Source organism: Aulonocara sp. 'chitande type north' Nkhata Bay, linkage group LG12 (genome assembly GCF_057382095.1).
Source record: "Aulonocara sp. 'chitande type north' Nkhata Bay isolate Kocher_YH1m ecotype deep benthic linkage group LG12, A_spYH_male_GT1.1, whole genome shotgun sequence".
NCBI lineage: Eukaryota > Metazoa > Chordata > Actinopteri > Cichliformes > Cichlidae > Aulonocara > Aulonocara sp. 'chitande type north' Nkhata Bay.
In genome coordinates this window covers 39,579,970-39,606,782 of record NC_141355.1, presented here as the reverse complement: position 1 = coordinate 39,606,782, position 26,813 = coordinate 39,579,970, and the positions used below count along the sequence as shown (strand labels likewise).

General features: G+C 42.9%; 1 protein-coding gene across 1 annotated transcript; it reads left to right on the top strand.

The window, feature by feature from the left end:
• Window positions 1-13,907: 13,907 nt before the first annotated feature.
• LOC147318115 (serine/threonine-protein phosphatase 2A catalytic subunit beta isoform) lies at window positions 13,908-26,735 on the top strand. Its single transcript, XM_086257794.1, has 8 exons — window positions 13,908-14,348; window positions 16,513-16,551; window positions 19,438-19,608; window positions 20,857-21,030; window positions 23,437-23,526; window positions 24,087-24,248; window positions 25,274-25,392; window positions 26,016-26,735. Exons 1-8 carry the CDS (start codon window positions 14,247-14,249, stop codon window positions 26,086-26,088), a joined length of 930 nt encoding a protein of 309 aa, XP_086113920.1. The 5' UTR covers window positions 13,908-14,246; the 3' UTR covers window positions 26,089-26,735.
• Window positions 26,736-26,813: the final 78 nt, after the last annotated feature.

Below are 26,813 nucleotides of genomic sequence, written 5' to 3'. Positions count from 1 at the left end.
TCACAAGTTTCTGTGAGTTGTTTTCTTTCAGTTCTCTTTTTTATCATGCAGAGCAGACCTGCCCTTTGGGCTGGGACTGTGAGAGACGCCAGACATGAGTTTTGTAGGCAGACACACAAATTTCAATCTATACTGGAAAATAAACAATATTCAAGAAAAACATAAATATTTATATAGATAAGATGTTTTATAATATTCAAACATCTCAGTTACATACTGAGATGTTTGAATATTGCTATAACCTGTAATGTTGTGGTGCTTTGTGTCTGTGAAGGTTCTCAGTCATCCAGGTCATCGTAGTCTAAGGAGCTTGGAAAGAAAAGCGTCTGGACTGGATGTTTCATGCAAGAAGCTTCTTCAGTTCTAAGAGCAACTTTTAGGCCCTATGAGAATGTCCCCAAGAGGGTCATGGACCCTCTGTTGCTCCTCTAATCACGTGCTTTCACATCAGACATAGTGCATGCAAACTTTCCTCCATGAGAAAGGAAGTGGGTTCCAGGAAAGCGGGGTCAGGACTTTCTGTTAAACTCTAAAAATGAAACTTAGTTGATTCTAGGAATGAAGTGAAAGCAGCACAGAGCTGAATAAACCCGGTGTTCAGGTAATGTGCCAGAAAATTATTTCTGATGTTTGTGTTTTATGTCAAATATGTTTGCTTATATCAGTGAATACACTGTAGTCAAAATGTAAAGAGGTTATACAGTCCAGGAATTAGTAGCTTCGCTCTCTTCCAAATAAATGAACAGTCTCTTGTTTTTATGATAGTTTCTTTTAATTTTATTTCCATGTCATGTTTCATGTCCTCCCTTACGACCCAGCCACAGTTCTGGCTCCCACAGGCCGGCTGTGCCCATGTGGCACACGTTTGATGGTTGGTATTGTTTCTTCACATGTTCAAGGCTGAACAGGTTTACTCAAGTGTTTCTGTGAGAGTCACACTGGAAGTTTTAATATTTGGTGTCTTTCATTTGTAGTTTATAATTAGAAGTTAAGCTTAAATGGGCACAATTAGTAAACATCTTCACTATTTAATTACTTAACTGTAAAAGTAACGATATTAACAGCGACCTTCTCCTTTCATCTTGAACAGCGTCCTGTCATTTCTGTCATCGAGTAAATGAAATGGTCACGGCCAAACCCGGTAAAAGACTCACAAGTGGAGCGCACACAGAGACTGTGGAGAGCGTGACTACAAGACTTTATTTACACCATTTTCACAAAGACAACTGAATGTGAGCGATGAACTAATGATGCACAGAGCCTAGAAGAAAAACATAAAGCTCCTGTTCTCCAGGTAAATGTAATTACTAGGATTTTTGTGAGAAACTGGACTTATGGAGAGTATAAGCAATGGTGGTGTGTGAAAGTCAGGAGGCTATGGAGGAGAACAAAAGCTGAGATGGTTACTACGACAAACTCTAAACTTTAACAAGAATTGTGATGGCCAGCACTGACTGAGGGTGGCAGATCACTTGGCGGTGAATGCTGGTCTTAAATGTCAGCAGCTCAATCGCCCGCAGGCGTGTGGAAATGCCAGTGCACGGCGACTCCGCCCAGGGGTGGCGACCAGAGATGAGAGGCGACCAGAGATGAGAAAAAAGTAATCGGATTACTTTTTTCAAGTAACGAGTAAAGTAAGGGATTACTATTGCAAAAACGGTAATTAGATTACCGTTACTTTCCCGTAGGAACGCTGCGTTACTGCGTTACTAAAACCGTGATTTTTTTGCGAGAATGTCTCACGACAGTGACGTAAGCAAGTGCGACGTTCGTGACAACAGCTGTGTGCAGATCAACAGTGGAGTATGAGCGTGCAGCATTTAAAGCGTGGAAGTACTGACCTTACTTTGAGTTTGATTCCATAAAAAGTGACAAAAACATTAATGTCCGCTGTGCGTGGGAAGAAAACTTCTTTTTACAGCGAAAAAAACTCCTAAACTTCCAACAAGCACCGAGTAGCTACGACGTAATGGGAAACTCACAGAGAAACTCGCGGATTCTTCCACTGACCGCGGCACACCTGCACCAGGGTAACCCTCCGCCTACCCACACTTCTGCTTTACAGGTGAAAATAGAGCAACTTCGGAGGTGGGGTGCCCCCGGCCTCTCGGTCTGGGGCTCGGTCACTCAGGCACAGCTGGCTGCCGGCGGAGCTCACGGGCGCGTCACTGCAACTCCCCCTGGCTTCTGCTCCGCGGCTGCTGAGTGAGCCCTCATCTGGGACTCTCCTCAGCTTTTTCTGGGACAGTGGTGCGGCTGCCCCTCTGTTGGTCTTCCTTGGTCTCTTGTGTTCTGGGGGCCTCTGGATGTCTGGAGTTTTGATCTCCTCCATACCTGCTTCATGCCCTGGAGGACGGGGCTGTGGCCCCCCCACACCCTCTAGCAGATCATTACATGAAGGAACCTTTTAAAAACAAGCGCGTCCATGCTCACAGGTGTACACACGGGTGATCACACCCACAAACTACACCCTTTTTGGCTCCTACCTCAAAGCACACTGTGTTCTGTTGATCTTATGTGCTGCACAATAATGTTTAACATTTAGTATTTACTGTCATATTCCCATATATCATTGTGATGTTGTTTATTCTATTACTCTTGTTCTCTTCTGCTTGTTTTCTTTTTTCTTTCTCAGCAGGTGATCCAGGTGATCGATATATGCATTTTTCTTTTCCTTTTTTTTTTTTTTTTCCTGCCCATTCTGTTGGTTTTTGTCTTTTGCCCTTCTCCCCCGTCCCTCTTCTCAGCTGTTTCTCTTTCCCTCTTTCTTTCTCTCCTTCTTTCTCCAGTCAAGTCTGTCCCGTATTCAGCAAGTGAAAATAAAATAAACAATAAAAGATGAATCAAATGGACCATTACGGCAAGGCTGGGATGGTCAGTTTGGTAAAGTAAATCCGTTGGGCATCTTTCTTTGCCTTTAGACAATAATTCTGATACAAAAGAGCCAAACAGGACAGGCAAAAAAAAAAAAAAAAAAAAAAATAGAGCAACAGGACCGCTGAGTCTTTGATTTTATTTATTTTCTGCTGTGTTTTACTTGCATCTATTTGAAAGACTGAGTGTAAACACAAAAAATATTTTATTTTATGTGCTGGAATGTGCAGAAAATAGGTTTAAATGTTAAACAAATTTCTTCCAGTCAGAGAATGTTGCAGATAATTAAATTTTTGCGTGATGCATAAAGTTAAAAGATTAAAACTGATAAAACAAGTTTTAAAAAGAGACTTTTCCATTTGATTACATTTTGTATGATGATGATGCAGAAAAAGTAGAATTGGGCTGAAAGATCTATCACTTTATCACCTATTCAGGTTGTAAATCGTGTTTTTAAAAAGTAACTAAGTAACTAAGTAATTAATTACTTTTGAAAATAAGTAATCAGTAAAGTAGCGGGATTACTTTTTTTTGGGGGGGGGGAAAGTAATCAGTAATTAGTTACTGATTACTTTTTTCAAGTAACTTGACCAACACTGGTGGCGACCGTGCTCCGGTGGAAAACCGCAGCACTCACCTGGACCATGACATGAAATAATAGTACAATTACAAAGAAAGAGATCAGTGGACTGTCAGTACATATCAGTTCATACAGATGGCACATTTCATAGTCCTTTCGTGTATCTTTAACGTGCACCATGTTACTCTGTTTGTGTCGGGGACCCGATCCTTGGGGTGGACCAGTTTTTGGCGCAGCGTGTTTTGGGCTTTAAAAGCCACAGAGACCCGGTGTTTAGAAAAAATGCGTCTCAACTCCTCGATACTCCTAACACGTACGGGATCACTACAGGTTTTCGCTTAGGCAGCGGTTACTCCCGTTACTCCCCAACACTGATGGTGGTCATGTGACTGATCCTTTTATTTAGCAAAACGGTGATTAATAGTTAAATGTTATTGTAGAGGAGCACAGGCACACATGAAAAAAAAACTGCCTCAAGAAAAGGGCAGGTTTTCAAAGCCCCCCACCCCCACCCTGCATGTACCGGTGGAGGATCAGAAAAACAAACCCACATCCAGCATGTCTGGGCAGAGCTTCTATACAACTGATAAGGACTTCGATAGAACAGGAATGTAAATCAGGAGGCTGGATCAGGTCACGGACAGCTGACTGTACCACGCTTCGTTCTCAGCAACGACCTGCAGCTGATTTCACAACATCAAGCAGCAGGTAGAGAGTGTGAGCTCTTTTCTACAGCTGCATATGAAAAGAACATGAAACCATAAAGAAAGCTTCATGGACTGATCCTCAAATAGCACCTCTCTACTCTATTTGAGGACTCACACCACTCTCTACCAAAAGCCTCATTCACTCTCTGTCACTCACACACTGATAGCTCACCTGCTCACAATCAAAGCTTTGAGCAGGTACTTCAAAGGTGACAGGACCATTCCCACCAACATACAGCTGGACCATTCAGCTCATATTGATAAAGACAGTGATGGGCCGATCAACACAGAGGTGGATGAGGATGTTAGCCCTGCTTGTTTGAAGAAATGACTCCAATTATCAACGTTTTAATTCAAGTGACCACTACAGAGGAAATGCAGGCATGAAAGGTCCAGCTGCAGCCCTCCATGGTGCAGCTCAGTGTTTCCACCTGACATGCCTGTTGTCTGCTGTCAAACACAGGTGTTAAGTATTGCTTATGACTCAACTGTAGAGGAAATACACAATTTTGCAAATGTCATTAGAAATTAATCACAAAAAGCACAAAGGTCTTTCTTTGAATGAAAAATCAATGTTTTCTGTCTTTGAACCACAAACAATCAGGATATACGATTTGATACGCAGGATCCAGAAAATATATTCTTTTTACTATTTTACTCTCATCATGCACTCTTTGTAGTTCGTAGGCAGTGTCAGTGGAATCAAAAACAGATTCTTTGGAAAAGAGGAATCACGTCCAAAGTATGTGAATGCATGAGGTTGAGTGACAGCTTCAGGTTTTTGTGTTTGTTTCTTGAGATAGGCACAGGTCCCAGCTGTTAATTTCACAGTTAACAGCAGCATGAATAAAAGGTTTTGTCCTCTGGGAGAAGCTTGTCTTAGACTCATTGTCATTACATGCTTTCCTCCTGACTTCTCTGTGTGTGCAAAGCATTTGTAACAGCAACTAAGATGTCTGTTGTTTCTAAATTCAAGTTTTCAGAAAATAAGTTGTCATCTTTCTTTTTATAGCACATTTAAAGGACATCGAGTGTCGGCCAAGTGCTGAACAGAGGGATAATATAATCAGATAAAAAGAGTTAAAATAGATAAGATGGAAACATTATAGAAAACATTGTAAGACATCCAAATATGTTTGTAAAGTCTGACAGCACCGATGTCAACTTCGGCCTCCTTAACATCCGCTCGCTTACGAGCAGAGATGGGCAGAGATGATTACTTTTTTCAAGTAACGAGTAAAGTAAGGGATTACTATTGCAAAAACGGTAATTAGATTACCGTTACTTTCCCGTAGGAACGCTGCGTTACTGCGTTACTAAAACCGTGATTTTTTGCGAGAATGTCTCAGGACAGTGACGTAAGCGAGTGCGACGGTCGTGACAACAGCTGTGTGCAGATCAACAATGGATCATATATCGAGTGCAGAGAGAGTATGAGCGTGCAGCGTTTAAAGCGTGGAAGTACTGACCTTACTTTGAGTTTGATTCCATAAAAAGTGACAAAAACATTAGTGTCCGCTGTGCGTGGGAAGAAAACATCTTTTTACAGCGAAAAAAACCCTAAACTTCCAACAAGCACCGAGTAGCTACGACGTAATGGGAAACTCACAGAGAAACTCGCGGATTCTTCCACTGACCGCGGTACACCTGCACCAGGGTAAACCTCCGCCTGCCCCACTCCTGCTTTACAGGTGAAAATAGAGCAACAGGACCGCTGAGTCTTTGACTTTATTTATTTTCTGCTGTGTTTTACTTGCATCTATTTGAAAGACTGAGTGTAAACACAAAATATATTTTATTTTATGAGCTGGAATGTGCAGAAAATAGGTTTAAATGTTAAACTAATTTCTTCCAGTCAGAGAATGTTGCATATAATTAAATGTTTGCTTGATGCATAAAGTTAAAAGATTAAAACTAATAAAACAAGTTTTAAAAAGATACTTTTCCATTTGATTACATTTTGTATGATGGATTATGCAGGAAGTAGAATTGGGCTGAAAGATCTATCACTTTATCACCTCTTCAGGTTGTAAATCGTGTTTTTAAAAGTAACTAAGTAACTAAGTAATTAATTACTTTTGAAAATAAGTAATCAGTAAAGTAACGGGATTACTTTTTGGGGGAAGTAATCAGTAATTAGTTACTGATTACTTTTTTCAAGTAACTTGACCAACACTGCTTACAAGCAAGGGTCATCTAGTTCGGGATCTACTCACGGATCGTAAGTTTGACTTTATCTGTTTGACCGAGACGTCGCAACAGCCCAACAACTCCACCCCTCCGGGGTTTGTTTACACCTGCCAACCCCGTATGTCCGGCCGTGGTGGAGGTCTCGCGGTAATCTATCGCGAGAACTGGAAAGTCACGCCGTTGTCTGTACCTGTCTACAGCTCCTTTGAATCTGTTCTTTGTCAACTCTCAGGACCTGTTCCAACTAGCTGTTATTTACCGCCCTCCAAAGTCTAATTCTGTCTTCATAAGTGACTTTGTTGATCTCCTGACTCACATAGCTACTGTTTCCCCTAATATAATACTCCTGGGAGACTTTAATATTCATATGGAGAACAGAGATCATCCACTCACCAAAGACTTCTCATCCTGCCTCGATAGTTTTGGCTTTAAACAACACATAAACTTTCCTACTCATATTAAGGGCCATTCTTTGGACCTAGTTTGTTGCTCTGGACTTACTCCTTTTAACTGCAAAGCTGATGAACTGCTAATTTCTGATCACTTGCTTCTTTCTTTTAATGTCAAAATGACCTTTTCTATAACCAAGAACCCTCGTACCATTTTCTTTTCGGAATATTAAGAAAATCCTGATACTCTTTCTTTTGCTTTGTCTAGTCATTTGCATTTTCATAACCTGCTTACTCAAGAGGACTTAGTTTCCTATTATAACTCTAGTCTCAATAGTATTCTAAACTCTGTTGCCCCACTCAAAACCAAATCTGTATCATTCTCTCAGTCAGCACCCTGGTTCACAGCTGAACTCAGGCTCCTGAAAGCAAAAGGACGACGACTTGAACGCCTTTATAAGAAAACTGGTCTGAATATCCACAAGGAAATGTTTAATAATCATATTACGTATTGGGGTGATCATGGCTCATGAGTTGGCAGTTCGTATTGTAATCGGAAGGTTGCCGGTTCGAGCCCCGGCTCCAACAGTCTCGGTCGTTGTGTCCTTGGGCAAGACACTTCACCCGTTGCCTACTGGTGGTGGTCAGAGGGCCCGGTGGCGCCAGTGTCCGGCAGCCTCACCTCTGTCAGTGCGCCCCAGGGTGGCTGTGGCTACAATGTAGCTGCCATCACCAGTGCGTGAATGTGTGCGTGAATGGGTGGATGACTGGATATGTAAAGCGCTTTGGGGTCCTTAGGGACTAGTAAAGTGCAATACAAGTACAGGCCATTATAAGGAGTGTAAATCTTCTTACTACTCCACCATTATCTGTTCAAAAGACCAAGATACTGTTTTCACTGTTCAACTCTTCTTTCAGGTCACAAGATTTTTTACCTGCTCACCTTTACTCGTCCTCCTTCTGTGATTCTCTAATGTTATTTTTCATCAAGGAAATTCACCAAGACCTGGTTTCCGATGTTCCATTAAGCTCTTCCTGTGTAATTCATCTCCCATCACACTGTTTTTCTGCTTTCCAGCTCCCCTCAGTGACTGATATTTCAGATCTCATCTGTAAGTCAAAACCTTCAACCTGTCAGCTGGACCCCATTCCTACAGTTTTGGTTAAAGCATGTCTGCCTTCTTTGCTTCCCCTCATATCTGCTATCATCTGCTCTTCACTTACCACTGGAACTGTTCCTGCTTCCCTCTAATTTCTGCCATCACCCCAATATTGAAAAAAACTGGTCTAGATCCCAGTAATTTTGAGAATTTTTGGCCTATTTCCAATCTACCATTCCTCTCAAAAATTCTTGAGAAAATAGTTGCCACACAACTCCACTCACATTTAACTAATAATAATCTGTATGAACAGTTCCAGTCCCACAGCACTGAAACAGCACTTATAAAAATAACCAATGATCTTCTTATAGCAGCTGACTCTGGTTTACTTTCCATCCTTATTCTCCTCGATCTGAGAGCTGCTTTCGACACTATTTCTCACTCTGTTCTCCTCAGTAGGCTAGCCTCCATCGGTCTCTCCCATACTCCACTAGCCTGGTTTAAATCGTACCTGTCTGATCGCACTCAGTTCATTCAACTCAAATCCTTTACTTCTCAGCCCTTTCCTCTGAGCACTGGCGTGCCCCAGGGATCTGTCCTGGGCCCCTTCTTTTCACTATCTACCTTCTACCGCTTGGACACGTTTTTCGTAAATACAATATCCAGTTTCACTGTTATGCTGATGACACCCAGCTGTATCTGTCCACCAAACCTGATTCTGCTCTCCTCCCTCACCCTCTGCTTAGCTGAACTAAATTCATGGTTCTCTTCTAATTTTCTTAAACTCAACAGTAATAAATCCGAGCTCCTCTTGGTCGGCACTAAATCAACATTATCCAGAACCAACAGTTTCTCTGTTACTATCAATAACTCGCCGGTCTTCGTTTCTTCCTCTGTGAAAAGCTTGGGTGTCATCCTCGACAGTACTCTATCTTTCAATTCACACATTAATAACGACACTCGGTCTGCATATTTTCAATTGCGCAACATTAATCGTCTCCGTCCTTTCCTCTCCCCACATGCTGCTGCCATTCTTGTCCACAGCCTTGTTACTTCCTGGATTGATTATTGTAATTCACTTCTTTTTGGTCTTACTCAAACATCCATCCACAAGCTCCAACGCGTCCAGAACTCTGCTGCCCGTATCATCTCCAGGACCCCTTCTGTCCACCACATCACTCCTGTCCTGCAGCAGCTTCATTGGCTTCCAGTCAAATATGGCATCAATTTCAAAATACTCTTGTACACATTTAAGGCTGTTCATCATCTCTCTCCTCCATATCTCTCTGACCTGGTTCGGATCACCGCCCCATCTCGGTGTCTCAGATCTACTTCTTCCCTTTCTCTCTATGTCCCCTCCGTCTTGCCACCATGGGGAGCTTTCAGCTGCTCCTCGACTCTGGAATTCCCGACCTCCTGATTTAAGAAATATCTCTTCCTTGTCTCTCTTTAAGTCCCAATTCAAAACTCACTTGTTCAAAACAGCTTATCCCACATAACCTCTCCACTCTGCTATTTAAAATTTGTTTTATGTCTTATGATTGTGTAAACTGCTGGCTTTCATGTTGCTTTTATTATTCTACCATGTACAGTGTCCTTGAGTGTTCTGAAAGGCGCTTTCAAATAAAATTTATTATTATTATTATTATTATTATTATAATATTTATTATTATTATTAAGGCAGAGAAGAAAGTAACAAAAATCAGCAAAAAGTGGAAAAGTTGGGTCAGAGCATCCAGCACGGCAGCCCACCTCACCGGTGTTCTGGGACTCTATCCTACCTCACAAACCATCCTACCGTTTGTTTCTGCACAAACGCTGCGCATGCTCGTAACCCAAACCCCTAATTTACATATTTTTTTAATCCATTGTGAATATTTCTTATGGTTAGGGTTAGGGGTTGGATTAGTCAGAAGTCTCTGGCAAATTCTAATACAAGTAGGACGATATGCCAAAGTAGGACGGTTTCTCAGAACACTGGAATTGGAAAATCGCACCATGCCACCATCTTCCTTATGCCTGCTTACAAACAAAGGCTAAAGCAGTAGGCACTAGTGATGTGCGAATCATGAACCTATCGTTCAATACTCGAGAATCACTTTCCTGACTCGTGAATCATGATTCACAAGCCCAACTGACTCATTCACTGACTCCTCCCTGTTCCTGATAGCAAACTCATTTCATTAGTAGAAATATATCTAGCTTATAATTAAAATTGTGGCCCCCTGGCATAACTTTGCTAGACCCGCCCCTGCACAGTTACCAGCTACTTAGAAAAGGATCCTGGTGTTATTTGTCTCTCAGAAACAGTTCATAACTTTGTCTTGATGCATTCTCAGTCATCCAGGAAAGTAAAGCTCCAAAAAGTTGATTCTGTTCATCTGGACGTAGCGTTTTGTGGGAGAAACGTTTCGTCATCATCCAGGTGACTTCTTCAGTCTCAGCTGACTGCAGGTTTCTCCAACCTTATAAACAGCACATTTGCATAATGACTGAAACCAGCCCACTGAAGGACCAATGGGCTGGGAGGTCTCCCACAAAACTTCCCTTCAGCTCATTCATGTCATCTAAAAGGTAAACCTGCTTCTCCATCACTGTTCAGCTCTGATGATTCAGTAAGGACATCTCCTGGTTTCATCTTCATGTTTCCCTCTCACCACATATCCAAACCGACATCATGACCAGCAGCTTTACAGCTGTGGCTCCAGCAAACATCAGCTGATACTAGAAAGTAATATTAAATAAACTCTAACAACAGCTGATCTGGTTTCCTCTTTCTGGCACAAAGTGGGCGATAAATAAACAAGAGAGAAAAGCCAATCAGCTGATCATTGATCAGTTTCATGATTGAAGTAGGAACAGCAGAGGGAGGGGGAGAATGAAGGAAGAAGAGGCAGCTGTGCAGCGTAAAGACACAGAATAACTCCAGCTTTGTGTCATTTTTTGTGTCATAATAAAGTTACGTTGAAACCAAGCACACCATTGTTTTTCTTGTGACATTACCAATAAGTGTGATGTGTCACATGACCCTCTTCCTATTGAAAAAACAAAAGTTGTATCCAAGATGGCCGACTTCTAAATGGCCACCATGGCCACCACCAGAGATGGGCAGTAACGCGTTACTTGTAACGCGTTACTGTAATCCGATTACTTTTTTCAAGTAACGAGTAAAGTAAGGGATTACTATTGCAAAAACGGTAATTAGATTACCGTTACTTTCCCGTAGGAACGCTGCGTTACTGCGTTACTAAAACCGTGATTTTTTTGCGAGAATGTCTCACGACAGTGACGTAAGCAAGTGCGACGTTCGTGACAACAGCTATGTGCAGATCAACAGTGGATCATATATGGAGTATGGGAGAGAGTATGAGCGTGCAGCGTTTAAAGCGTGGAAGTACTGACCTTACTTTAAGTTTGAATCCATAAAAAGTGACAAAAACATTAGCGTCCATTAGCATTGTGCGTGGGAAGAAAACATCTTTTTACAGCGAAAAAAACCCCTAAACTTCCAAGCAAGCTCCAAGTAGCTACGACGTGATGGGAAATTCACAGAGAAACTGCCGTATCCTTCCACTGACCGCTGCGGCACACCTGCACCAGGGTAAACCTCCGCCTACCCAACTCCTGCTTTACAGGTGAAAATAGAGCAACAGGACCGCTAGTCTTTGATTTTATTTATTTTCTGCTGTGTTTTACTTGCATCTATTTGAAAGAGTGAGTGTAAACACACAAAAAAAAAAAGATTTTATGTGCTGGAATGTGCAGAAAATAGGTTTAAATGTTAAACAAATTTCTTCCAGTCAGAGAATGTTGCATATAATTAAATTTTTGCTTTATGCATAAAGTTAAAAGATTAAAATTAATAAAACTAATAAAACTTTTAAAAAGAGACTTTTCCATTTGATTACATTTTGTATGATGGATTATGCAGAAAAAGTAGAATTGGGCTGAAAGATCTATCACTTTATCACCTATTCAGGGTGTAAATCGTGTTTTTAAAAAGTAACTAAGTAACTAAGTAATTAATTACTTTTGAAAATAAGTAATCAGTAAAGTAACGGGATTACTTTTTTGGGGAAGTAATCAGTAATTAGTTACTGATTACTTTTTTCAAATGGTAATGGCCTGTATTTATATAGCGCTTTACTAGTCCCTAAGGACCCCAAAGTGCTTTACATATCCAGTCATCCACCCATTCACACACACATTCACACACTGGTGAATGTGTGTGTGAATGGGTGGATGCTACATTGTAGCCACAGCTGCCCTGGGGCCACTGGCGTCACCGGGTCCTCTGACCACCACCAGTAGGCAACGGGTGAAGTGTCTTGCCCAAGGACACAACGACCGAGACTGTCCAAGCCGGGGCTCGAACCGGCAACCTTCCGATTACAAGGCGAACTGCCAACTCTTGAGCCACGATCGCCCAAGTAACTTGACCAACACTGGTCACCACCCATCTTGAGGAGTTTGCCCCTCACATATACTAATGTGCCACAAACAGGACTTTAATATCACCAACCATTCCCATGTTATTACGGTGTATCCATATAAATGGCCACCCTGTAGTATACGAGTAGTAGTTGTTGCAAAGATTCTTGTTTTTCTTCCTCACTCGCCCTAACCTTACCTGACTTACCTTGTTTCCTTTTCTCACCTTCGATTGGCTCTAGAGTTTGCCCTTAATTGCACTCACCTGGCACACATTATATAAGGACTGCACTCACTTACAGCTGGGGCAGCAGCTGACGTGAGTTTGAGTTGGTCTCCTGAGTTTAAACCTTTATTCCTAAGTTCAACATCACCTCCGTCACCTCCGTCACCAAAAGCGCCTCCACTTCCTGAGACGCCTGAAACGGGCCAACCTCCCTCCTCCCATCCTCACCATGTTCTACAGGAGCACCATAGAGAGCGTTCTGACCAGCTGCATCTCCGTGTCGTTCAGTAACTGCAAAGTCGACGATCTCAGCCAGCTCCGGAGGAACCCACCCGAGGGATTAATAACGTTTTATTTAATCAAATCTAAGAACTTTAATCTCAGCCAAACTGATTTACTCCCCAACAAATAAAAGACTGAAAAAAGCAAATCAATAACATCTTAAGTTATCTGAGTGACTTATATATCATGTTTAACGTCTCCTCCGTAGCGAAAGACCGTGGGGGTTGAACGATTAACCATGTGCCGGGGGTCTGGTGTTCTCGCCGGCTCGAGTGACCCTTGAACCCCCGGTCAGCTATCAAGCTGGTGGGTAACAGATGTCTCTGAAAATGTCGGAGCACTTTTGCAAATATGTGATGTCTTGATAAACCGAGCAGATATTTGAAGTTTACACAGCTACATTCACGCCTGAATATATGTTAAAAGTTTATTTTGTGACCCAGAAAGATTAATAAGAGCATGTCTGTGAATGTCCTCAGTCATCCAGGTCATCGTAGTCTGAGGAGCTTGGAAAGAAAAGCGCCTGGACTTCTTTAAGTTGCTTGAAGACGTTTCACCTCTCATCCGAGAAGCATCTTCAGGGCCACGAAGGACACACCCGACCCACCCTTCAAATCTGGGGAAAAGGAGGACGTATTTGTCGGCCGGCTTTGGAGGAGTCTACGAATTGGGACAGCCTTCGTTGCGCCGCTGTGACGTAATCGGCCTACAAATGCGGCCTCAGGAGGATGCAGCCTACGTTTTGGGACACAGCTTATGTCTCCCTTTAAGTTATGCTATATAACTCTGATATACTGCAACAGATTGATGGCTGTTTTATTTTGCATTCTGACTGGTTGATTTCATGAGGATAACAATTTCAACTTTCCTTTGAACCTCCTCATTAACAGTATTGATAGTGTAGTAATAGCGTAGTTATAGTATTGCAGTAATGTAGGTGTACTGTGAAAGTAGCAGTAATGAAGCTGTAGCAGCAGTAATGTAGTAGTGTAGCAGCAGTAGTTCTGTACTTGTACTGTGTTAGTAGTACTAGTAGTGTTGTGGCGCGCATTCGCGCCGTAATTCAAGGTCTGTCCACACGGTGTCACTGCTGTGCTGAGTCCACACGCTGGTTAAATCCCCGGATGTTATTGTGGCTAGCTCCTTTAGCAAATCGGCTAGCCGCTGCGACGCCGCAGTATTCTGCCGCTACGCTCTGCCGCATCGGGGACTTTTGATCCTTTTCACTCCCCCGGCCGATAGACCCGTGTTTTTAACGTTGGTATCTTAACATCGGTCATTTATCATGATAGAAGTTGATTAAACAGGTCGTTGTTTTAAACTGTTGCGGTGATTTTTTTCCAACCGGTCCGGTGGGTTAACAATACGAAGAGCTAAAGGCTAAATTAGCAGCTAGCGTAGAGACACAGGCCCGCTTGTTTCTTCAGGTAGCTAACACAGCTAGCTTAGCGAGCTACCGCGGCTGTCATGGAAGACAAATCCTTCACTAAAGAGTTAGACCAATGGATCGAACAGCTAAACGAGTGCAAGCAGCTATCGGAAAACCAAGTCCGGACGCTCTGTGAGAAGGTAAGTTCCAAAGTTTTTGACATGATTTCCCGGCAGGCCTGGCTCAGCCCAGCGCGGCCTGTGTTGCGAAAGTGGCTCCGGCTAATTTCCGGAATGAAGGAGCGACGAGGCGGCTGTTTGCGCCCAATTTTCCTACGCATTCTGAGTCAGAATTCCCTTTCAGGTGTGATATATATGTGTGTATTTCTATTAAATAATCCCCACTGTGAACTGTTGTCCGACTATCGTCGACTCATTACACACGGGCCGAAAAATCGCATCTCTAGCCCAGTGCCAAGAAATAGACGCAGCCCATTTTACTGCCCGGTTATTACCTGCGCTGTCTTTTGCGCACAGGCCGGGATTCAGCCTGATTCAGCCATTCACTGTAGGGGGCTTTATTCTTAATTCTCTCTTAAGGCGAATCATCTGTTAATGTGTGTCGCGATTGATCGATTAGTACCGCGCCCTTAATGTATTGATCAACCATTTGATTGCATAAACGGCAGGTTGGTTGCACCATTAAAGATGAGCCGTTTGTTCAGCCGTGTGGCGGCTCTCGTCCTCTGTCGAAGCGATTAAACCCGAAATATTCTTCGTTGCGTACTTTTAGAAGTGTGCGTTGACTAAATGAGCAGCGATGTTCAGAGAAAATACCCATCAAACTGAAAATCCACGTCCGAGACAGCAGAGCGTAAAATGTCTGTAACCTGATTTATTATGCTCTCTGCATGAAGAGGAATCCATTGTTGGTGCCATTTAACATCTAAATGAGGGCTGAAACCGTCTGTACTAATCAGTCATTTATTTGTTTCTAGCTAATCAGCAGAGTCAGAGATGGTTTAGATGTTAAAAATAAATAAATAAATAAAGAGACTTATAGTACAGGTTCTGGTGTCCCCGTTTTGTCTTCTTAGATTTTCAGTATAATAAAAAGATGAAAGTCTCAAAGTAAAAACTGTATAAACATGGCGTGAAATTTGAAGGACAGAAGAATATAATGGAGGTATGATGAACATGGCACAGACTGGCTCATATCTGATTGATCTCCATTAGGAGATTATTGCAGTAATCTGAGGGGGAATGAAAGTATGCAGGTGGTATTGGTCAGGTGGGTGAGGAGGTTTGAGCGCAGCCAGGTTCTGCCAGCTGACTTCATATGAACTAATCAATTACTGAAGGGGGCTCTTATTACAGTTAATAACAGCAACATTCATGAGATGAATGAGGTTTGGCCTGTTGTAGGTACATGCTGTCATCTTTCAGCTATGAGTGGAGCTGAAGTGATGTAAAAAGTACTGATAAGTCTTTCTTTTGCTCTTCCTACACATTGCTGTTTGCAGTAAATTTGAATAAAAACCAGCAACATGTTTATGGACTTTTTCCTTAGGTGGGTACATTTTTAAAGGTTATTGATTTTATATTTCCACGTATTGAAGCTGTTGCATGATTCATTGCAGCAAGTTTTTCCTGCTCTAAATGAGCCTCACACAGCGAGTCCACGTGTAGCTGATGACTCAGTGTTGATGAGTTTACTGTGCCTAACAAAGGGCTGTGTAAGGTTTGGATATTTCTGACATTTTGACTAACAAAGATGGCGTTATTTCGAATAGAGGGAACTATAACCTGCTGTTCTGAAGGGTTCTGGTTGGAGGACGCTGTTGGTACAGCATAAAAAAGATATTTAGCATTTTGCCCGGTTAGCTGTTTCCAGTAAAATAAATTAATAATACTTTATCAGTAAGAGAATTTAAAAAAATGACAGCTTAAATGTCACATGTGTGTGACGTGTTTAGCTGGTCAAAAATGAGGCAGTCCCAGCTGTAGCCTGTGTATTCTGTGAATTCTGATGTGAGGGAGGGAAGTTTAGCTGCTGAGTGATTGATGGTTAAAACTCTAAAATAAGATCAACTTTATTTTCTCACTAATTTAAAAGAGCTGTGGGGCTGAGGAGAGCAGGTTTCCAAACAGTACAGTGTCCTCTGAGGTCACGTGGGCCTGAAATCTTAAGAAGGAAAAAACAAACAAACCAAAAACAGTCGTGTGTGTGACTCTGGGCATGTAGGAGCTGAGTTTGATTTCACCTCCTGTCAGCTCGTCACATGATCCCCCCCCCCACTGTCTGAGCTGTGAGTCCTTTAGAAAAAACCCCCAAAGACACTCATTAAATCTGTTTCCTCTACAGGCCAAGGAGATCCTGACCAAGGAGTCCAACGTTCAGGAGGTGAGTTTTCCGAACTCATTATTGATTATTCATGGAAAATATGAAAGTCACGAGGAAAAAGAAAAGCAGAAGATAAAACCAGAGCTGATATCAAACGATTAGATTCTAATCCAAGTCAGCCGTTTATGGGTCATCGGTCCTTTATAAATGGTAAATGGCCTGTATTTATATAGCGCTTTTCTAGTCCCTAAGGACCCCAAAGCGCTTTACATATCCAGTCATCCACCCATTTACGCACACATCCACACACTGGTGATGGCAGCTACATTGTAGCCACAGCCACCCTGGGGCGCACTGACAGAGGCGAGGCTGCCGGACACTGGCGCCACCGGGCCCTCTGACCACCACCTTTATGTGTTTCAGAGTGAAGATGTGGCTCTGTGACTCGGGTGGAGCGGAGCTCAGGTTAACATTTTACATGCATCCGTAGTTCTGTGTTAACCTGAGCTGCACTGCTCACAGAGCCACGGTACTAGGACTCTACCTTTGACAATATTTGAAGTAGGTCCAGCCCAGGGAGCCTTCTAGATAGTGGAGTTGTAAACTGTGACAGGCTCCTTTCTCCTCATAAACACCTCCAGGCTGCTCTTACAAAAACCCATAAAAGCAGCATGAAGAAACACGCTGTGAAATGATGGACAGTTTCCAGGTCCCAGGTATCAGCACGTGTAGGTGAGCACCAGCCTGTTTTTAAATGAGCTCTCCACCCGCTGATGGTGTTTCTGCAGGGCACAGGTGAAGAAAGGTTCCTGTTTGTCCAAATTCTTTCTTTCATTTGTATCAAAGTGTGGAAAAGATTTGAGGAACAGATTTCAGTGTGCGGTTTGTTCCCTGTGGGGTGTTTGAGCAATCTCACACCCTGTTTACACGGCCTACAGCTGAGGCGTGGGCTCGCACACATGCCCACCGCCATGTTTTTATGGAAACGGTTTTCCCTCAAAAGCACAAAACTGATCCAAACATTCAGCCGTCGGTGAACGTCCTATTTACAGCCGCTCCTGTCAGATGCTTGTTACTGATTCACCTGCAGTGAGGAAGGTGGAAGTGATTTGAGGAAACTGTTCCTCCTGTGTGTTCGGCCTTAAAGAACTTTAATTGATCATATTGACTTCCTGTCAACAGAGCAGTTGCCAGATCGGATCAGATTTCTTTTGTTTTAATGCAGTTCTTAAACATTTTTTGGTGCCTTCATTTTTTTATTATTTGTAAACAATAACAAAAATGAGGATTTCTGTCAGCAGCTTAGAACCTCTTTAAACCCTGAAGTAAGCAAACGCTGACGTTCTGAAGTAGGGGGTTCTTTGAGACTCAGGTGTGCTAAAAGGAACGAGTGAAAGTTACATTTACTGTGTGTGAACACATGAAAGGGCTGATTGATGGTGAAGAGGTAAAACTGATCCCTTTGACGTTTGGAGAAATGACCTGAAGAAAAACGCAGTCGAGAGAAACGACAGTGAAAGCTGCCTGACGACATCAGGTGTGCCGAGGTGTCGGCAGCTTTCAGTGAAACCTCCTCTAAAAGGAAGCTGGATCTGAACCAGAGTGTCTGATAAGACCAGTTATGATCCAGTGAGCTTATCATGAAGAGAGCTTGATGCTGCTACAGGTGACATGAAGACGTTTCCCTCGCAGGTTGTTGAAACGTTACTTCACTCGGTGTTGTGCCTTGGCAGTAATTGGTGCGCTCAGTGTGATGTTGCACAAACATGCCAGTGTACTCAGCACGGTGAGGCTAACGTTAGCAGTGCTAGCACCTGCAGCCATCATGTGCATGATGTGGGTGCCTTGGTCCCGTGGTTTTATCTTAGTGTGCCAGGAAACACATGCAGGAGTTTTAACAGCAGTGTGGATATTTAGTGATATTCCAACAGATCAGCTGCGAATGTTTTTTTTTTTTTTCTTTCAGAAACAAAACAAATGGATGTCTCTAACATCTTTTTTGTTTCTTATTGACATGATTATATACTGACGCTGATATTGGCCCACCGATAAACTGTGCTAGCTTTACAGGAAACTGTGGTTGTAGATTAATGAAATACTGCTCAGTTTAACCACAGAGTAGTTATGTAACTGTCGAGTGCAGCAGCTGTTAAACATCTAATTGATGAGTCGCACACATTCCTGGTAATTAGTGAGCACAGGTGAGTCAGGTGAAGGTCGAACAGTGTTACACCGATTATCATTTTCATCGTCTTTCTAGCCGATCTGATTCCTGCAGGTTTGATGTTTTTGTGTCCAAAAGGCTAACAAACAGTAAAAACTAGAACTGACTAGAATATATCAGCCTGTTGTCATGGATACCCAGTTCAACCTTTTGAGTTGAGATCAAATTTCTGATTCAAAGATCAGGTCAGTGCATCCCAAATAAAACCCAGCATTAAATATTCACGTACTGTGGCTCAGCTCCGTGTGTGTGTGTGTGTGTGTGTGTGTGTGTGTGTGTGTGTGTGCGCGTGTGTGTGCGTGTGTGTGTGCGTGCGTGCGTGTGTGTGTGTGTGTGTGTGCGCGCGCACATGTGTGTTCATTTGTTATCAGCCTAAATATTGACGTTCCTCTGCTGCAGACACAAACATGAGTCATGTCAACATAAAAGCAGGTTGTTCAGGGTTAAAGAAAATCCCCGACTTTTCCTTCAGTTTTGTATCCTAATAGAAATGTAATTTATTTAATGACCCAACAGTTGGATCCTATTTGATCATCAGTCATCGGAGCCAGTATCTAACAACTATATTTGTGCTTTTATCTAAACTCAGGCCTTGGAGCGGATGTTAGAGCAGGAAGATAAAAAACCCCGCTGGCTTCCTTTTGGCTTGGTGTAAAAAAACAAAACGAATGAGCTTCAGTTTCTGTGGCGCTGACCATGTGACTCTGTGTTTGTCCCCTCAGGTGCGATGCCCGGTGACGGTGTGCGGCGATGTCCACGGTCAGTTCCACGACCTGATGGAGCTCTTTAAGATCGGAGGAAAGTCTCCCGACACCAACTACCTGTTCATGGGGGACTACGTCGACAGAGGCTACTACTCTGTGGAGACGGTCACGCTGCTCGTCACGTTAAAGGTAAACCTCTGTGTTTCTGTGTGGCGTTCACGTGTGCTGCATGGAAGCGCTCTGATGTCAGCTGATGTTCTCTGAGTTTACTTCCTGTTAGGATCACAGCGGCCCTCTCGGTGGCCACAGGCTGACAGACTGTTTGTTTGTTCTGATAAGAAGCAGACTGAACTTGTTTGCTCCGTCAGTCTGAAAGCTTCCAAAAATCATCTGCAGTTCGTCTGAGCTTCAAACAAACAGATCAACATCAGCTCAGCTGAGCAGACGTTTAATCTGAGGACTGATGGTTCTGTAAAGTTTTAGAGCATCATAAACACGTTTTATAAAAACATGAAGTGGTGGCATGTGAGGGGAAATCAGCTGACTGAGGAGATGGCCAATGTTTCTGCTGCACACAGAGGAGCAGTCGGGGGATAAATGTGGTCTGAACAGAAGCAACCACATGATGTGAAAATGATGTGAACTAGTTTGACTCTGATTGTGTTCACAGTACAGCTGCAGCGTGTAAATCTCAAGGAAACTGACAGACTTTAATGACCTTTTTGTTTTCTAACCACAACACGTGTCAGACCTGGACTCTGACGTGTGATTCTGGTTAGATATCAGGTTTGTTGCAGGATTCACAGGCTGTGAGCTTCGAGTTTACAGAAACATGGTTGTTCACAGGAACAACCAGGCGTGATCGGCCCTTCAGACAAAGTTATTTATTCTTAAAGTTTAGTGTATTGTAGTTAAAATGATACACAGACAAATAAAAATGATGCAAAGAAACTTTATTTAGAAAATTGCATCACTGTGGTTATTGTTGTACTTGCATGTTTCACACATGTTTACCTGGTTGTTATAATTTTTTTTTTTAACTTGTTTGAGAGAACAGCGCTGCTGCTTTAGTAGTTTACAACCTCTTTGCTTTTATTTTGAAAGTATAGTTAATGCCATCCAGCTAGCTTCCTGTCTCGAAGGTTCTTCCGGTATGTCTCGTCCTGCCGTCAGACTCCTCCCCCGGTGGGGAGCGGTGGTCCTGTTTCTGTTCTAGAGGCTGCCAGCAGAGTCACACTTTGGTCTGAGTGCTTCTTCTTTCCCGTCTCGGTATCACAGCGTGACGGCTTCCTTTAGCTAATCGTTTCTATTTTACATCATGAAGTCTGACAGAAGAGTCATTAAACATGTAGCTGAGTCAGCATGCTACTCTCTGGGGGTCTGACCCGGCTTTAGATCGTCTTTAACGTTATTATGTATTTTTAAATTGTTGTTCAGGTTCGTTTCCAGGAGCGAATCACCATCCTGCGAGGGAACCACGAGTCTCGGCAGATCACACAGGTCTACGGCTTCTACGACGAGTGCCTGAGGAAGTACGGCAACGCTAACGTGTGGAAGTACTTCACAGACCTGTTCGACTACCTGCCGCTCACCGCGCTGGTTGACGGACAGGTAGGACGCGCCACGCCCAGTTTCACTGTGACGTTTTCATCTGATCAGACCTGCAGTTAGAATGGGAATCAATAAGAATTTAGTTATTCAGATTCCATTATTAATATTACTTATCGATTTGATTCCTTATGAATTCTCTTATTGATTCTCATTGGCTCTGCTTTGAGAGTGGCCACCGTCACTGAACAGCATATCAGTTCATGCAGATTAATTTCATGTTGTGTGGTCAGTTATTTGTGCACGTTGGAGGTGTTTCCTGTTTGTTGTGATCGGTGTTGGGTCAATACTCATAGTCAAGTAAAAATGTTAGTTTCTGTGCTACCAAAGTTCCCCGGCTTTCATTCAAACTGTGTATCAGCACCGACACTTTAAACTACTTAAACATTATAAATGTCTTCAAGCTCACACTGAGGCCTGTGGAGCACAATCAGCCACTCACACAGTACACACAGTTATGTGTGTTTGTATATGAATATTTCATAGTTTGAGGCTGCCTGTTTATCTAAGGCAGATGAACAAAGTACATTGGAATTGTACATAATATCACAGATGATAAATTCAATAGATTTTAAGTAGATGCTTGTGCTTTCTTAAAGTCTTATATGTTGAATTGAACTATGTGATGTGTTCAAAGCCTCCCAGTCAGTGCTGTTCTCCGTGCCTGTCTGACATGATGTTATTAGCACAAACACTTTAAAGGTGATCGTTCAGGATTTCAGCAATAATACAGACAGCAACGTAGTTAGCAAAAAACAGTTTTATTGGGAATTAACTTAAAAAACAAACAAACATCTGTCTCCTATTTTTTGTCACACAGGAAAGAAGCATCAATATCTGATGAGAAGACTCATTGGTTTCTTTTTGTGGGGTTTTTGTTGTTGTTTATTTTAGAACATCTCTAACAAGTTGATTTGTTCACATTTTCACATCTTAATTTTTAAGTGAAATGTGCATTTTGAGTTTACACGATGTGTATAAGGCGACCGTTTCCTTTTGCAGTATTTTTGTTTGGTGCGTTTTTATATGTCTCAACAAAAGGGGAACAAAGGTGTTTAAGTTCACCCAGGATGATTTGTTTTCATTTTCACATGGTCTTACTGACGTGATGCGAATTGAAACATGCGTTCTTTGTGTTGGGCGGTGGGGGGGATGTGCTGGAAAAGCTTGAAAAGTGACCTTGAAAGTGCTTAAAAAGTGCTTGAATTTGACCCTGAAATAGGCGTATGAACCCTGACACTGAGTCAGTTACTGTTTAACATTATAAACCTGAGGCTACAGCTGCATACACCGACATAGATCCCTGTGCTGATAAGGACACGCGATCGTTCTTAGTGTTTAGGTATGAGCAGAGCTGAAACCAGCAGAGAGACTGTAAAGTGGTTGCCATGGTGATTCTACCTCAGCCTGGCTGGTCACTTTATCGCAGCGCGGTGTGGTGTTGGGATTCACTCAGCTTTAGCGTCACTCTGGGCTCTTGGCTAGCTTAACATTAGCATGCTGTTAAAGAGCGTGTGTTAACAGTATGATGCAGGCGCTTCTGTCCTGGAGGAGTCTCCATATTATCATTGCGTCCACGCTGGAGACGGCGCCACTACTTTCCTCCTCCAACACGCAAACTGAAATCAGCTGATCGTAGCCAAGTGTGCAAGGATCTATAGGCAGGCAGACTAACAATTCCAAGCACGTAGACTACTAGAATTCCAATAACCGGTTCTTCTACCATAAGAACCGGTTCTCGTATCCCATCCCTGCGTGTAAGGTTAAATCAGTGCTCCTTTTTCCAGGTATGACATTGTGTTTATTATCATAACCCACAGATGGTTACTTGCACACACTTGTTTTTGTTTGTTGGTTGGAAAACGTTTTGTAGCTGCATCACTGCCCCCTGCTGGTGATGCTGGCATGTTTTTAGCTGAGAGTAGAAACGGGAGAAACGACTCTATTTAAATGACTTCATGATTGTTCCATAGATGATAAATCTCCTCACGTCGTGCTTTTTGATAGACTAGAATAAAAGATGAGTGCAGAGATCTGCTGTGAACTGTAGCTGATTAAAGAAACCTGAACACATGAAAGAATGGTGATCATATTGTTTTTGGCAAATGTGGCAAATCTTTTTCTTAAGCATGAATCTGACATTAAAAACGGTCAGTATAGATCATGATTCTTATTATTTTTAATCGCCTGTTTCTCGTGTCTGCGGTCTGTCCGCCTCTTAAACATTTACCCTATTTTTCAGCCACATCCTGTCAGTTTTATTTGGGTTTTTCTTTCTTCATGAGTGAATATTTGAGCGTCCACACACTCCCGCCTGAGTTTGAAGCTGAATAAAGATGTTTTTAACTGTTTGTTGGTGAATCTGTTCATTAATTATTTAACTGCAGGTTTTGTTGTTCTTTGTTTCAGATCTTCTGTCTCCACGGAGGCTTGTCTCCTTCCATAGACACTCTGGATCACATACGAGCTCTGGACCGCCTGCAAGAAGTTCCACATGAGGTACACACACACACACACACACACACACACACACAGGTCAGCTTTCAGATTGTCAGGGATGGAAACAGAAATACTTTTTAAACAAAAGCCCGTCGGTTGTTTGAGAGACGGCCTCTGTGGAGCTTTTATTTTCACACTGATCCATGTTTGGCACCACAGCAGTTTGTGGTGATAAATGGGCAGAACAAACGCGTCGGCCGGCTCGATGCTGACACTCATTCGTGAGCTGCAGAGGAGCCAGAGCCGAGGCTTAGACCTGATTGTGTCATTAAAAACTACAGACACAACTCATCTGTTCACACGTAGTAATTTTACTGCTTTATGTACAAAATTGTCACCAAAGCAAGAACAGGAGAGCAGTTTATTAAAAACAATCAGTGCTCTGCAAAGCTCTGCAACACCAGTCAAACCTTCAATAACATCTGGTGTCCATCATGAGTTTGTGCGTGCAGTGCAGTTACGATCTGTGCTTCTAGTTTAAACTCTAAGCGTCATTTATCAGGTTTATATTTAGGATTCTGAACTGTGCAGTTTACCTGAGCTGTTGGCTTCTGTTTCAGGGCCCGATGTGTGACCTGCTGTGGTCGGACCCCGATGACCGCGGCGGGTGGGGGATCTCTCCCCGAGGTGCCGGCTACACCTTCGGTCAGGACATCTCTGAAACCTTCAATCATGCCAACGGACTCACTCTGGTGTCTCGCGCCCATCAGCTGGTCATGGAGGTATTTTGGACACTTTTTCACAGCACGGTGTCACTTTTATGTGAAAATATTGTGCTGTTTAACCAAAGAATGAGTATGAATATTTGTTTATAGAAAATCTCCTCGGGGGTTCGCTTTAAAAAAAACAAATCTGGCTGCGTAAAAGAAGGAAATCCAACCTGTTAGCAGCCTGTTTATATGCAGAGATGATTCAGATTAGAAGGAAAAAAACAAAACACTTTATTTTGGGTCAGGTGACCTCGTTATCCTGGTCAGGTGACCTGTTTGTCCTCTGATGTCATGATGATGAGCTTCAGAAACCCACGCTGCTGCAGGTTTGTCGTGATGAGCCCACAGACCGGCGCTCACATGTCCTGTTATTTTTATGTTAAACCTGGCACACGTGTTCACACAGCCAGTGGACTGAAGGGTCCTATAAAAATCCTCTGGTTTCCATGGCAACAACATGAAGTTGGAGCAGGCTCCTCATCTCCTCCCTGGTGTCCCAGTTTCACTCCCACGGAGGTTCAGTTCACTGTTCAGAAGATTCGCCAAGCAGCTGCACGAACTTCATCTGCAGCTGAAGGAAAGCGCCGATCACAGGCGGCTGAGGACGCGCCGCGCCCACAGATCGAGCTGGTTTGACCGTTATTCTCACTGGAAATGTTAAAATGACAAAGTTCTCGTCAGTTTTCCTGAACTGATCTGCGAGAGCCGTTCCTGTTGATGTTAGCACGCCATTCAGTTCACGGTTAACTTGACAATTTCATGTGTCTGAAGTGAAATATAACTTTGTAGTCCTTTTTTCTTCTTCTCACAGACTATTTCGTCCTTCAGAGTAAAATATCTCTGCTACTCTGTGCTGATTGGTCGGTTAAAGACTGGCTGATTCTCACTCAAAAACATTTCACGACCGCAGCGGTGAAACGTCAAAAACAAAGAAATGAAACTTGTTCTTGAGCCCATGGAGTCCTGCTCGTTCAGCTCAGTAGCGCCCCCTGTTGATCAGAGGTGTCCCAGTCTAACTGACATGTTTGTTCCTGCAGGGCTACAACTGGGGCCATGACAAGAACGTGGTGACCATCTTCAGTGCTCCAAACTACTGCTACCGCTGTGGAAACCAGGCGGCCATCATGGAACTGGACGACACTCTGAAATATTCTTTGTAAGTACGAAGAATGCGTTCACATCATATGAGAGGCCGAACGGTGCTGAGGTTAAATATGAATACATCCATGTAAAACACACGGAGCCGTGTGGGGACCCTGAGGGTTGGACACTAAACATCACGAATTCATATAATAAGTTTAGCATGAATACTCAGACTGTGCTTCTGCGTAACGAGTCAGAAACATCAGAGCACACATTCAGTTTCATTCAGGGACACACTGACAGCTGCCAGCAGGGGGCGACTCCTGAAGGTTGACATGAGCTGAGCTCAGTAAACTCACCTGATGAGTTTTTGGTCTGAATAAAATGTAGTTATTCTGGAAGTTTTGGTCCTGTTACAGTTGAAACATCCATAAAGGGGGAGGGCTTAGGGGCGGGGCTTCATTGTGACAGACAAGCAGCTCCACGGCTCGCTCCTTATCATCTGATTTTAAAATGCCAGGTCAAGGCTTTACATCACTCTGACCATCTTTTATGTACAGTCTGAGTCTAGGTCTCATCTGCTAAAATTACATGACTGTCTTGGTTACCATGGATACAGAAGCTAAGGTTTAACTGATCTAACCTCACTCGACTTAAAGGAAGTCGTCACTAACGAGGTTTCTTCTGTCTCCTCAGCCTTCAGTTTGACCCCGCCCCTCGCCGTGGTGAGCCCCATGTGACCAGACGCACTCCCGACTACTTCCTGTGAATGTCCGAAGCATCCCCGTCCATCATCCACGAAGCTCCACCCACCCCCACCTCCCCCCCAGTCATTTTGGATGGAAAGACCATTCTAATCCTTCTTCTGATAATGATGATGATGATGATGAATAGAGACAAACGATTGGCTGAATCCAGATTTTAAAGAGGGCGCCCCCTACAGTCGTGTTTTCAGTATGCTGTCTTTAATGCTGTGCTGCAGAAACATGTAAACTCTGATCTGTTCTTCTTTTTGTTTCTTACATGTTTGAAATCGAGAGAATAAAACTACCAACGTGGACCAAATGTGCCATAATTCTGCTCCTTTACCACATGTACAACGCAAACGCAGGCTTCCTCCTTCCTCTTCTGTTTCCTTTCTCTCTCTTTTTTTTTTTTCTTTTTTTAAAGACCACAGCACTAAAACAGACCTGACGTCACCGCCAACACCACACGTCTCCTGGCATACCTGCTTTTTTTTTTTTTTTTTTTCCCCCTGTTGCGAAATAATTTTAAAAACTGATTTAAGTTTGCTTCTAGTAGTACAGCTGTGAGTTTTAGCTGTCCGGGCTGCAGCCGGTGGTCATCTCAGCAAGTATATTACTGTAATTTGAATAAAGACAACAGACGTATGAAATAAAATGTCCTATTGATGAACTTCCTGTGTGAGTCGACCTCGTTCTTTTCCTGCTTCACCTGGAGGTTCGAACTTTGTGCTCCAGTTCTGTTGTTTTC